Source organism: Rhagoletis zephyria, unplaced genomic scaffold, assembly GCF_001687245.7.
Source record: "Rhagoletis zephyria isolate East Lansing unplaced genomic scaffold, Rhagoletis_zephyria_1.1 Rzeph_scaffold_09426, whole genome shotgun sequence".
NCBI lineage: Eukaryota > Metazoa > Arthropoda > Insecta > Diptera > Tephritidae > Rhagoletis > Rhagoletis zephyria.
The window spans coordinates 1708-15780 of NW_016166504.1; the positions used below are offsets into that span (position 1 = coordinate 1708).

The 14073-nt window shown below is 35.2% G+C and overlaps 1 protein-coding gene across 1 annotated transcript; it reads left to right on the forward strand.

Moving 5' to 3' along the window:
* Positions 1-2421: 2421 nt before the first annotated feature.
* On the forward strand, positions 2422-13041 carry LOC108375784 (protein 60A-like; the record flags this gene model as incomplete). The annotated part of the gene is made up of 3 exons (XM_017631936.1): positions 2422-2608; positions 7886-8488; positions 12869-13041. Coding segments are annotated over exons 2-3 (565 nt in total), but the record flags the coding sequence as incomplete, so codon positions are not given.
* Between the last annotated feature and the right edge of the window lie 1032 nt (positions 13042-14073).

Here is a 14073-nt window from a genome sequence, read left to right on the forward strand (position 1 = left end):
AAAGTCAGTATTTTCATACCAGAAAACTCTGTTTATCTGCAGGAGATTCCCAACAATAATACCCAATTGTTTATTTAACCATTTTTTCATCGCAATTATAATTTATATGTCCGCCAAAAAACCACAAAACCCCCAAAAAATGCAATGGGGCGACCAATAAAAAATCGTTAGTATTAAAAAATGGTTAAACAATTATTGAAATCCTCCTGAAGAGAACCAGAGTTTTGCGATCGAAAAATATTGGTTTTCAAGAATTCTATATCATTTTTACGAAAAGTTTTATTTTTCCCTTATAAAAATACAGGGGTATACTCTTTTTCGATATAGAACAATCCTAGGGAGTGAGACCGACTTTACTGTTTTTGGACCACCCTAATGTGCATCCATGGATAAATTCTATAAAATATGTTCTGGTTCAATGATGACAGACAAGAAGAAGATGTTTCAGAACATACATATATGTATATCTTAGATTGTTTATATTTTTGGCGGGTTGTGAGGACCACATATACATACATATGTACAAATATATTTAATTGCGCGAATATACCCTTGTGGTCAGCTGATTGAAGCTAAGTGATTTTTTTGAAATTTAAGTTTGATAAAAGGCCGTCATATATCTCCAATGTTTTCAGTCTATGCATTTTGGCGCATCTTAGTTATGCTACAGAGTATAACATTTGACGCCTTATTCCAGTAATCTTCCCTAAGCGAAATAAGTCAAGATTTACGAAATGATGTGCATCAAACGTCGCCTTTCTTGTAGAGATCTGAATTTTTCAAAAGCGTACAGTTAAAGAATTTGGGGCGAACTTAGCTGGCTACTACACTGCAACAGATCTAAGAATTTTGTTTACAGCTTGCCAAAACTCGAAGGTTTTGACTCTGACCTCTTTGCGCAAATTCAAATACGAAAAAGTCATAACTAATAAAAAATTCAAAATTAAGTTTTTGATTTATATGAGGGATTTCATCGAATTAGGTACAACTCCCCAAATCATCATCATTTGGATTTCAGGTGACGATGTCCATATATACATACAAACATCGATATGTTAGTGCGTATTAGATATTTACATATTCATCCGATATCCTTCGACACCGCTTCATCTCATACACAATAAATAGCACTTGAAACGCTCACATAAAATATATATATATATATATATATATATGCATATCTACATATAAATGTGCATACATTTATGCATATGAACATTTCCAGCAAGCGCCAGTGATGCTCTCCAGCAGATGCCATCTACGATCGTTTACTCTTGCTTTTGTAAGCAGCGAATGAAACGATCTTTCAGATACTTACACTGCTCTGACAAGCCAAACAAGTTATTCCACATACATATGTATGAGCATACATACATATGTATATAAGTAAATATTTTTGTATCTCTGTGTTCCAATCTTCTTGCACTCGGGCTTGTACATGGACAATATGTACATTAGGCTGCGTCGTTTTTCATAAAAAAAACTGCCATTACTATTTTGAAAGCTTATTTTGAGAGGATTTCGATTCCATAAAAACTTCTGTTCTCGATCCGATATTAAATGAGTCTTCTTCAAAGGGTGGTCTTATACAGGGTTTTTTTTTAATGATATATCATTTTGACCATGACAGCTCTTTCACACAGGAAATCTTTACAGAAAGTCTGTATGACATCTCTACGGAACGTTTGAACAACGGTGGGAAATAATGCAAACATGTTTTCAAAGCGAATGTTGTGTAGCCGAAACAGTGCATTCAGTGAAAAGAAGTTTTGGCCGAAGTGGGGCATCCGGCGCGCCTACTGTACCCAAGTTTGTGCAAAAAGTTCGTGAGACTGGCATGCTATGGGACAACACTCGCGGTTACCGCCGTCGTACGGTGGACATTGACGAGAATTTTTCTGCCGTAGACGAGAGTGTGCGACCCAGTTCTGGAACATCGACTTACCATCGACCTTAAATACTCAAACTTTCACGCTTCGTTATCGCATCTCAGTTTGGTCCTTGGAGCAGCTCGGAATGGGCAACGATTTTGCTCGAAAAATTACTTTTGCTCTTTCGAATCAACCAATAATACATAAACCGAAAAAATTTGAGTTTGTTAATTTTTTTTTATTAAGTATTTAAAAAGAAGCCACTATATGTACCAACCTTTATTTTCATACTTTTCCAACGATNGGGGGGGGGGAGGGTGTTGATAACAAACTTTTTTCTTTCCTATGGCTACCGACCCGATCTAATACATATACCTACTGTCGACAGTAGATACACTATAGTATGTATGTATGTAAATTCTTAGCAAAGCGAGTAGAGTGTGGAGCGCCGGCAATTGCGATGGTAATGGCGCTAGATTGCTGAGCAGAACAGGTTCGTCAGCGTTGCCTCCATGCCGCAATTGCCGCACTAACCCATTGCCCATTGTTGAATCGGATCGGATTGTCGATCGAATTGAGTCTACTACCACCGGCCAGCCACCACACTCAGTTATTTCTGGAAGTTCGCGCAATGCACTTCAATGCTACGGGTTGTTGTGGTGGCGCCCTCAATTGGTTTCGCTTACAACAAATACGGCAGTAATATAAGGAAAAAAAAAACAAACAAACGCATATATGTACATAACAATCGTATAATAGAAATAAAAGTGCACATTTGTGTGTGTATGTATGTATGTACACAAATATAGAAAATGCTCAGCAGGCGTGTGTAGTGTGTGTGTGGAGCAAGTGCGTCGAGATTTACTAAACTTATTATGGTTAAATTTGTAGTATGTATAATGTGCGCCTTGATGTGCTTTAAAAGAATCGCACCTTAGTTTACGATTTTATTTGGTTCAATAAGTGTGTGCAAAAGGAGTATGTATAAGAAAAGGATATAAAGTCCTAAAATGTGTTTAAATAAATATTAGTGAAACTTTATTTTCATAAGAAATGCAAAAAACTATAAGAAATAATAATTTCATCAATTTGAGCTACACATTTATAAAGTGAATGCTATCGTTACCATTGATCAATGATCAGATGTACATCGCTACAAATGTATCTCTTGGATTGTCAGTAGCTGCTGTTGTTGTAAAATGCGTTGGTGGTCTTCCTTTTTATTAAACTTTTGCTTACGCACATTTTTGCATATATATGTACAAACACAATGTATCTACATATGTATATATGCACTTTAGGGTGGTCCTTAAAAAAATCAAATTATCGAAGATATCACGTAGAAATTTTGGCCCCGATTGGAGTCGGTTAAGACGTCTTCATAGGGTAATTTGAACTTTGACGCCTGTGCGCCACGCCTTAACCGAATCCAAACGGGGCCAAAATTTATATATGTGCAGGTATGACTGTATGCACATACATACATACATTTTGAGCAACTTTATTCCCGCGCTTTCTTCGCGCATCTCCACCAATATCTTAATTCTCTGCTCAAACGCTTTGTTGTTGTCGTTATTTCGCATATTTCACGAGCATCCTAATGTATGTAAAATGTACTATAAATATGTACATATGTATGTATGCATGTTCTATATATCGCATACTTACTACAAAGTGAATTTTATTGTTTATGTCTACATATGTATACACTGAAAGTCACTTGATTAGGGTTTGATCCTTGGTATTGGCAGTGTTCCGTTTATTTATTTAATATCCATAAATTTTTTGTGAAAATATAGCATATATTCTTAACCATCCGTTAGGCGGACGGGTCAGCCCCGACCTTTTTCTACTTTACTTATAAAGTAAACGTATTGTAAATGAGCTAGCTATTTGAAATATTTTGAATTTTCCTAAAATTCTATTAGCCAACCTCCAATAAAAGGATAGTTACAAGGACAGCAAAGCATCCTTAACATCACATTCGTACCTAATGGGTCCAGCCAGACACCGTGCGAGAGTCAATTTTCCACAAAAAAAAAAAAAAATGTATGTACTCGCGAAACTGCGGGCCAAATATGGTAAAACTGCGTTTTGAGTCCTTTTTAATCTGATGTAAGGATTTTTTAAAGAGTTTCAAGGATATGATTAATGCAAAAAAAATATTTTAAAACTTAGTGTAATGTAGAATCACAATGCGGGAATCAAATGAAAGAGAAAATTCTGTGGAATTGAAAACAAAAAAATTTCGTGAATAAGGACAAGTATTGCATGTGTTTTTAACACATTATGCTTCAAAGTTTTTAATAGTTATTTTTGAAATAAAAAATATACATATATATTTTAAGGACTAATATGTATACTGCAACACCGTGGAATTTGGTCTTTCTAACTTTATCAGGCCCACCAAAAAAAACCATGCAAATCCGATTTTCAAACTTTGTACAAATTTCGAAAATTTTCACCAAAATTTCAGATTTTTTTGAGCAAAAAGTTTTATAGCGGGCCGTTCAATTCTAGTGCAACTAAGTGCAAGTTTAAGTGGCTGTAAAACACCATTGATTTTTTTGAAATTTTTCTTTTGAAAACCGTGACACAGTCAAAAAAAAGCTAAAAATCAACGATATTGTCATCAACTGGAAACTAGCATTTCATTGTACTAAAATTGAATGGGCTACAAATATGCATACCAAAAATCTTATTAACTTATATACTGCCGGCCACTTGAATAGGGGCGGCCTTTTTTGATTTTTTTTTTAATTTGTTTATAGTTTGAAAATCGGATTTACATTGTTTTTGTTAAAGAATATGCTATATTTATAAAAAAAGTTTATGAATATTAAATAAACAAAAGGAAAACCGCTGATACCAAACAAGTGACCGGCTGTGTATGTATGTATGTACATATGTAGATATGAAAATGTATACGCTTAATGCTGGAATGCCTATTGGCACTCGCTATCCGCGTGTAATACAATTATTTACATACAACAACAAATCAAAACAAAAAATATTAAGTATTTAAATGGCGTGTAAATACAAAGAAATTGCTGAGATAAAAAACATGTTTAAATTTTTGTAAATACTTACATATGCACATGCATATCGAGTTCTAACCGCCAAAAAGACTTAAGCGAAATTTTGTAAAAGGTTTTATTTATTTTTTATTTTTTGATGCAGAAATACGCAGGATGTTCTAGGAACATTTCTGTATCAAAATAAAAATTTTGGAAAAAATGTTGATTACGTCTTTTTGGGGATTAGGTTAATACAAAATTCAGCGCTACGTTTAAAGCGGCGTCATACATTTCGAAAATGGAGTGACTAAATACTAGACTACATAAATATGTATGTATGTATGACGAAAAACTAAATCATGCGGAATTTCTACCCGAAGGCAAAAAGCTCTAAAAAGCTAGAAACTATGGGATAACTAAAGCACTAACATATTATATTGTCCTGCAGGGTATGCACTATGGTTGCTCCTCTTAGCCCCGAAACCTGGACCCAAAAAAAAAAACTATGACTGTCACTACCGCCATCCAGGAAATTGTTGGACGCAGCAAAGCAAGAAATACTACGTGCGATCTAGTGACGTTTATTATAGCTGAAATGTAAAGGAGCGCAAATACGGCGTCGGATGAGTGGTGGGAGAAAGACTCAGTTGCAGACTATTGCCGTTTATTACTCTGAATGAGTAGCTTGCTACAATCCGATTCAAAGCGTGAGTCTTCAACACTTTGTTCATTTATGCCCAGGTCCCGACGGAGAAGGCTTAGGTGACCTAGGGTCCCTTCTATGAGCGTTTGGAGCGCACAGAATGGGCAAGGAAGGTATCGTTGTGAGGCAAAAGCGTGCGTCCAGCAATGAAAGGAAAGCTCAACATCGTAAATGTGCAATCACAACAGACGACCGATCACTCTTCAACAAACCGACATATGCAAGTTGTGGAACCATATTTGCCGGCATTACATATCGCCGCTTCCACCAAAGAAGTAGTCGGATTTCAGGGAACCATAACGAAAAAAAACGCCCAAAAATTGTATCAGAAACTTAGGCAACTTACGGGAAGGTTTCAAGACCAGGGCGAACACCTATGTATATGAACAGCATGGGCGACCTTGTGACCAATGTCCATATTTTTTGATTAAAAAAAATAAATAGGAGTATACTTTTTTCGATATAGAACAGTCCTAGGGGATGTGAGCATTGCAATTCCGACATTACTGTTTTTGGACCACCCTAATGTATATGCTTCTCAATTTCAACGCGCCAGCCAGCTATAAGAAGTATCGACTGGCGTACTATAGAGCCTGTCAGACGTGGCAATATTTCCGTCTTTCGCACGCAATTCGCTGTCAAATTGAGAAAGAGAAATTTTATTTCGATGTGTGAACAGCCAGAAAGATCTTTCTGTCACCTTTCGGAAATCAGTTTCAGAAATAAAAGTTGCAAGGTGGGACTGCAACTGCAAGAGCGAAAATCGATTTCGGAAATATATTTCAACTTGCTCGTGCTGCACTAGCAATTTTTATTTCTTCTGCAAGTGCTGTCAAACTAATCGAGTGTTGCCGTGTGGCCCTGATCGTGAATTTGTGTAAAATGATAAAAAATATTGTTGAATTAAATATCAAAAATGCTTGAAATATATTATTTTGCTTAATATACTTAATTGTTAAATTATTGTTTACACGACAAATATGTTAATTATAACCTATATTTTCTCGCTTTTACAAGAGAAATAGCAAACAAACGACAACCCCACCGCCCATGGTTGCATTTTAGTATCGAGAAAGATTGCCAGAAACTCATTCGCTGTGTGAACAGCCAAAAAGCGATTTCAGAAATTTTTCCTGCAATTCGCCGTTCGGAAATAAAAACCTCTTTCGAAAGACACTTTCCATGCAAGGTGTGACTGCTCATGCAACTGATTTCTCAATTTGACAGCCTTGATCGAAATTTATTGCATCGAAATATATTGCCACGTCTGACACGCTCTTATGTTGAACTCGTGCAAAACAACTTCAGCGGTTTTAGTGCCAATCCAGCAGAAGAAGAAGAATTAGTTAGGTTAGTAAACAATTTGGTAGGTTTCGATCTATTTTGGTAGGAAGTAAAAGGGTCTGCAAATATTTGATGAGTGAAGCATTTCTCCAAATTATCTTTTTGAGCAGATGTTTTGAATTTGAATTCATTGACTATGATGGATTTGGCAATAGCCTCGATAGGCTTCCACCAGACACGAACATATTCCATAATCGCCATATTCCATAGTTTTATCTGTTGTATATGTACTTGTGCATAAGTATGTGTAAAAATTGAACTTTATGTGATTATTACTACAATTAAACTTAATTTTTAATTGCGTTTAATATCCTACCTTGGCGGCCTCCACTTTTGCGACCTATTCGGATGTTGTGAACCACTCAAATGTGTATTTTGTTATTTCAGCTGTGAATCTTCGGTGAAATTCAGTGAAAATAAGACAAATATACGAAATTAAGTAATTACTTTTCCGTTAAACAAATTTGTAACAAATTCGCAAAAAAACATTATTTCAAAAGAATAAAAAACAATCAAATCAACAAACAAATAAATAAACCAGAAAAAGTGCCGGTATACGCAAGAAATATTTTATATAACTTAACGCGCGACTTACTATATACTTACATACATACATATGTATGTATAGCTCATTATACAAAATAAAAACGTTTAAATCAAAATTTCAAACATTGCAAAAAATGGAAAACATTTTAAATATCGTAAAATACTTATGTGAGTAACTGTTCAAGTAAATGAACCATGCGGAAAATTGGGTTGAAAAAATTTTTCAATTCGAATGCGTAAAAAAATATTAAAACATTTACTTTTTGCAGAAAAATGTAGTCTGCATTGCACATATTTTTTTAACAACAGACAACAAGAGAAAAATACTACGCGGCGCGGCAACAAAATTTTCACATTTACATACATATACATATGCATGCATTTTCTAAAACTTATGTATTTAGTAATTCCTACGAAAAGTGTATGCCAATATCCTAAATCGCAACGTCCAACCGTCCAACGCAATAAAACTGATGATTTGTTATTTGTTAAGCAAAAACAATTGAAATCTGCAAAATATCAACTAAAATATTTGCCATACAAACACACTTAACCCATCTACACTCGCACTTCGATTCTCCCAAAAAAAAAAAACAAAAAAATAAGATAAAAAAAATGCATTTAAACATTTCATATTTACGTAAACGTCTGAGAAGTACCTCGACCACCAGTCACAGCGCCACACACCTGAATGCTCTCAACGCACTCCATCGGCTGTGCTGTTCAGTCTTGCGGATCCCATTCCTGGTGTTGCTGCTGCTGTGCCAGCTAAGTGTAGATATAGATTATAGACTATGGAGTGGACAAGGCGGCAGTGGTGGTGGTGGTGGTCCACGTATGTTGGTAGCAGCCAGTCAATCTGGCATTTACATAGATAATGGCGTCGATCAGACGATAATGCATCGCGTCTTGGACGACGATGACAAAATGGATGTGTCCTATGAGATTTTGGAATTTCTAGGATTGTCGGAGAGACCACGACGGAAGCATAGTCATTTGTCGTTGAGGTAAGTGGAACAAAAAAAAAAACATCATTGAGCGATATTAAAATTTACAAGTATCGATTCGCATGTAGCAGTTAGTTAGTTAAATAAATATTTATGTAATAAATATGTCACAGAACAAGAGACAATGCTAACATTTATATCTCTAAATTGAGTCCGGAATGCCTAACTATCGATCAAACATCAAATTATCGATAAAATCGATATTTACATAAAATTTATCGATTTTAAGATAACGATATTGACATAAAATTTATCGATAATAATACGGATATTGACATCAAATTTATCGCTTGATCAACTTATCCATGAATTCCTAAATATATTTGTACATCCTATGTACGAGTCTGACAGTCTTAAACTAATATTCAATAATCGAGCACTTAAAGATTTATCCATTTCAAATTCTAAATTTAATTATACAAAATTGGGACTTAAAAACAAAATTAATTATTTCTCTCGCTATAGCGGTTCCTATCTTTTCACTCCTACCTTTGGTGTAAATTAGATGCTTTTGGAGAATCCTGTTGACACAAAAATTCATCACTTTCGGAGTAATAATGATAACATTTTCCTAAAATTAAATAAAAGAAATCATGTTGCTCATTTTTCACCTATTCTCACCTGTTCTCATGTTTTGCATGGTGGGTATGCTCTTTCGTGCACATGCTTGCTTAACAGACTAGCTGGCTACTTTGCCGGGTTGCCTTACCTTAGTTCAAATATTTACATAAAAAAATAGTTTTATATTCACTTATACATATGTCCATATTATTTTTGAATTATTTTATGAGCACAAAGGCTCCGAAATGGGACTCCTTAAAGACTCATTTATGACTCCAAATGTTTGCTGGGTAGATATTTATGTATACTTTGCTCACTTTTGCACTTCTCATCGATATTGCTTCCCAGCAAACATTTGGAGTCATAAATGAGTCTTTAAGGAGTCCTATTTCGGAGCTATTACGCTCATAATGAGCTCATTTAAGAGTCCGATATGAGTGTGTTTCCCTTCCTATGAATGTTGACTTATATGAGCTTAAATTCATACGTCAAATGAGCCTCAATATGAGTCATATTGGACTCTTATTGGCCTCATATACGGCTCATTTTGGACTCTTTTAATACAAGTTTTGGCCTCATATATGACTCTTTTTGAGACCCTTATCGGCCTCATAAATTGCTACATTCGGACTCTAATTTTAGGTTGCTCTTTGAGTCTTATTCAACTCACTATATTTGCAAAGGCATTCCGCAAAAAGTCCTTGCAAATAACATACATACATACTTACATGCATATACACATTCCAACATGCATTCAATAGCAGCAGCTGAAGCTAAATTTTGTTCATTTTTTGTTTTCTAATTATTTTCAATTTCTGTTTAAACAAGTTTAGATATAAATTTCAAATCTTTATTGTTTTTATATTGGCACAAGGTGCTGGCTCATAACTTGGCTCATATATGAATCCTAAAAGATTCATATAAGAGTAAAAAATTTTTTGTTTTTGAAACTCATATTTCTTACCTACCTAGGACACCTTTCGGACTCATATATTCTGAACGCTCAGAATATGTTTGCGGGGTTACGTCGTTTTTGAGCTGTAATTGTTGACATATTTTGCTGTGTTTACTTTTTAATCTTAATACTGTTACTTATTGTTGCCGCCGAAAACACTATCGCATAACATTATTTGTACATATGTGTTTACTTAAAGGCTCTACTCATTACTGTTCTTTTCCCATTTGCATTTTGTCTTATTCACATATTCACATATTTACAATATGTAGCATTTACATGTACAAAGTTACGTTTTAAAACTCCACCTGCCAACATACGACTGCATGCAAGAATGATAGAATACAAGATTGCGCCGATCGGAGAGGATTTTTGAGAATAACTTTTGTGTGACGTCACACTGGTGCAATTGCGAGAGAGAAATGCCAAAACGCGAGCAAGAATGGAAGAAGAAGAAAAAATGTTGCAAGGAAAACGTAAACAAGTTGCACAAGTGTGATGTCATGCAAACAACGATTCTGTCAAATTCGTTAAGAGAGGAATAGCGGTCCGAGATCGGCGCAACCTTTGTATTCTCTCAATCGTGGACTGCATGTACATACATATATACACACGTACGTATAGCAAAGGCTCGATGGAAAGCTACCTCGCGAGCATAGTTCAGTTCATAGCGAGGCGTCGGAGTGTTAAAAACGAAATTTTTTTAGTTCCTCTACATATTGTTATCAACACCTAGTTTCTTTAAAATAAAACCGAAATAAAGAGTTCTAAAATATTCGGAATAACTCCCTTTTAATCGCTCGCTGAAACACTTATTTTTGTAGTTGTTTCCTTGATTGAGTTATAAAATGCATATTTTTTTTTTATTTGCATAGAAAAAATTTCAATTATCTGCATGTATGGTATATGTGTACATATGCACATATAAATATATGTATTTTACACCGTACCTGAAAAAAGTTCGCCGTTCGCCATTCATATTCGAATCCAAAGTATTTTTTTCAAAGTAATTTTGAATAACAATTTTTTTGCTGAACATAGGGTTTGCTTTTTTGCATTTTTCGTCATATCTTCGGCATGTACAGTCGGATATGAAAGTATGATACATCGATTTTTTTTTCTCGAGGAGAAATTTTTTTTAACAAAGTTCATTGACCTCAAGTACCCCGTTCTAGTACTTACCCACCAGGGCTCAGTTTTTATCACCCTAACGTATAACCCTAATATCAGTTAAATAAAATGGAATGTCCGTAACGCAGGAAGTGGGTATTTCCAATCAGGCGGTACGTGACACTTGTATGACAAAATGTTAAAAAAATTTAGAAAGTCGAAATTTTATTCAGTAAAAAATTACAGCTGTTGGTTACGTTACTAAAATTTGCATTGAAAAATTTTTGCTAATATTGATCTTGAAAGAATTTTTAACGAGAAGAAAACATGCTTTTCATGTCGAACGTACTTTTTATTTTGACATCAGCGCCACCAGCGGTTCCATTTTTTGCAATGTGAAACAAATCAGACATAAATACGAGTTTTCAAAATATCTCGACCCGGGCGTCAACTAACGAGACCATTTTTGGCAAAAATGTTTCTGCTTACATAACCAATATATATTATAAAAGCAGCCAATCGGCCCAAGTTAGATATATATTTTTATTTTTTTTTTTTTCGCGGTAGACTTTTCGCTGGAATCGCCCTCATGTTTTTATATGCACCCATTTTCTGGGGCTCCATTTCGTCTACAAATCGCTTGTTTCATATTCCACAAGGGGAATGCATTGCACTCGTTTGCAAGTATTACTTTTCATACTTGCGAAATTGTATTCAATAGCTGTGAAAAAGAAAGATTCGAATTACCGAAAAACGGAGCAATGCAAAAAATTTGGTTCATGTGGATTTACATATGTATGTATGTACATACACAAATCTGTGCACATAAATACATGAACATGTATCAATTTTGATATTTTTGCGCTCAGACCTGATAGATATCTAATTACTTTTAGAAAAGCTACGATAGCTCTTATTTTTTAAATTCTGGCTTTGGACGCTAGACAGGAATTCATTATAATATCCTAAGGTCATATAGTTGGCGAAAGAAGCGTTGTCGAATGTTATTTCTACTTTTTGTGCACATTGTTATGGAAAAAAATTCAATAGGAAATAAATGTACATTCTAATATCTTTAGGAAACCAAAAAAAAAAAATCAAATAAAAACAAATTTATAAAAAGTTTAAAATATTAAGCTCTCCCCCTAGGACTTTTCAAAATAAAAATAATACCCGTATTTTAAAAATAATAGATATTTAGAACTGCCTCAAACCCCATAAAGTTTTCCACGTACATACATATGTGTTTTATAAGGGGAAAAACACTTTTTCGTGAAAATGTTATGGAATTCTTGAAAATCAAAATTTTTGGATCGAAAAACTCTGTTTCTCTTCAGGATGCTTGCAATAATAATACCCAATTGTTTATTTAACCATTTTTTAATACGAGCAATTTGTTATGGGTCCCTCTATTGCATTTCAAGGGGTGACCCAAATATGATATTTATTACAAAAAAATACCGGTTTTTTTTATACCATTTAGCAAAATCCTAGGGGGTGAGAGCTTAACATTGTAAATTTGTTTTTGCACCACCGTAACGTATATGAATTTGTCGACCAGAAATAAAACGTATAATTTATCAATTATTTATACCTTTATATATTACATCAAAATATGTATGTATGTCTATAGTTCTCAATAAAAGTCATTTGATATCGTTAACTTATATTTATTTTATTTTTTATTAAATATCTGCTGATTTGTTAGTTTATGTTGACTCTAATACTTCAATATCTACATTTCACAATTCCAGAAAATCAGCACCACAATTTCTACTCGATGTCTATCATCGTTTAACCGAGGAGGAGAATAGCGAAACGCCTACGCGTTCAAAACGTGATCTCGAAGAACAGGAAAATTTCATAACCGATCTCGACAAGCAAGCCATCGATCAAAGTGACATCATAATGACGTTTTTAAATAAAAGTTAGTAAAAAATGTATACATGGTTTGGATCCGTACATATATGTATGTATATTCAAGGTTATATTTCCAAACAAGTTTATGGTCGAAGGTGTTATATAATTTTTTTACCTAATTATTCTTCTTCTTGTTTCACGCTGTAACCGGCTATATGCTTTTGGCCGAGTTCAATAAAGCACGGCAGTCGTTTCTCTTCTGTGTCAACTGATGTCAGTTGGAAATGCCAAGTGAAGCCAAGTCCTTCTCCACCTGGTATTTCCAACGCAAAGGGGGCCTTCCTCTTCCTCGAGTTTCTTTCCCACTACAAATTCAACATAGCTAATTTACGCGCCAGCTGTTTTAGATGTCGCAAAGCCTGACGCATTTTTTGCCTTGCCCCGTCCACCACATTTTTTTGGGTTGCCAGTGATGTCCGCCCGAGAACATAAACTAGCCGGGCAGAGGCACCTTTCCATTAAGGATCCGTACATCGCATACCCTAAAATCAAAGTCCTTTAAACGCGTACTGTGGTGGTCATAAAAAGAAGGGGGAGCCATCCAAGGCTTTGTTTTGCCAGTCATTGGAGTTTGGAGGTATAAAATCTCAATTTTTTTGACCTCCCTCAACGTGTGGGCTTCCCTTAACGCTCTGCGACAGGATGCAGAATCGGGGCTTGATGCTTAACAGCAAGCTCTCCTGCATACCGAATATAGAGGGTAGGTTAAAGAAGGTGTCGGTAGTCCTACATATAGTGTTGCAATTTTATTGCTTGGTGCCTTATAGCAGAGAGTGCTCAGGACAAGGTTATCATCGTTTAGCAATTGAAGAGAGTGGAAAGAACTGCCTTAATTGGAATCAGCGAGGTACTTCGAAATACCCCTACCATTCACTTAATGCAATGTACTCCGCAATCCTCAAACGCTTTGGATTCATTTCGGGCCGAACCGATCCCTGCAGACCGTTGCTAGAATCCAAGCGCTACATATAAATACATACTCTGCTAGCAAGACGGAAATGAAGGCCCTTAGCTGGCACTATTGAGGAACTGCCGGCTA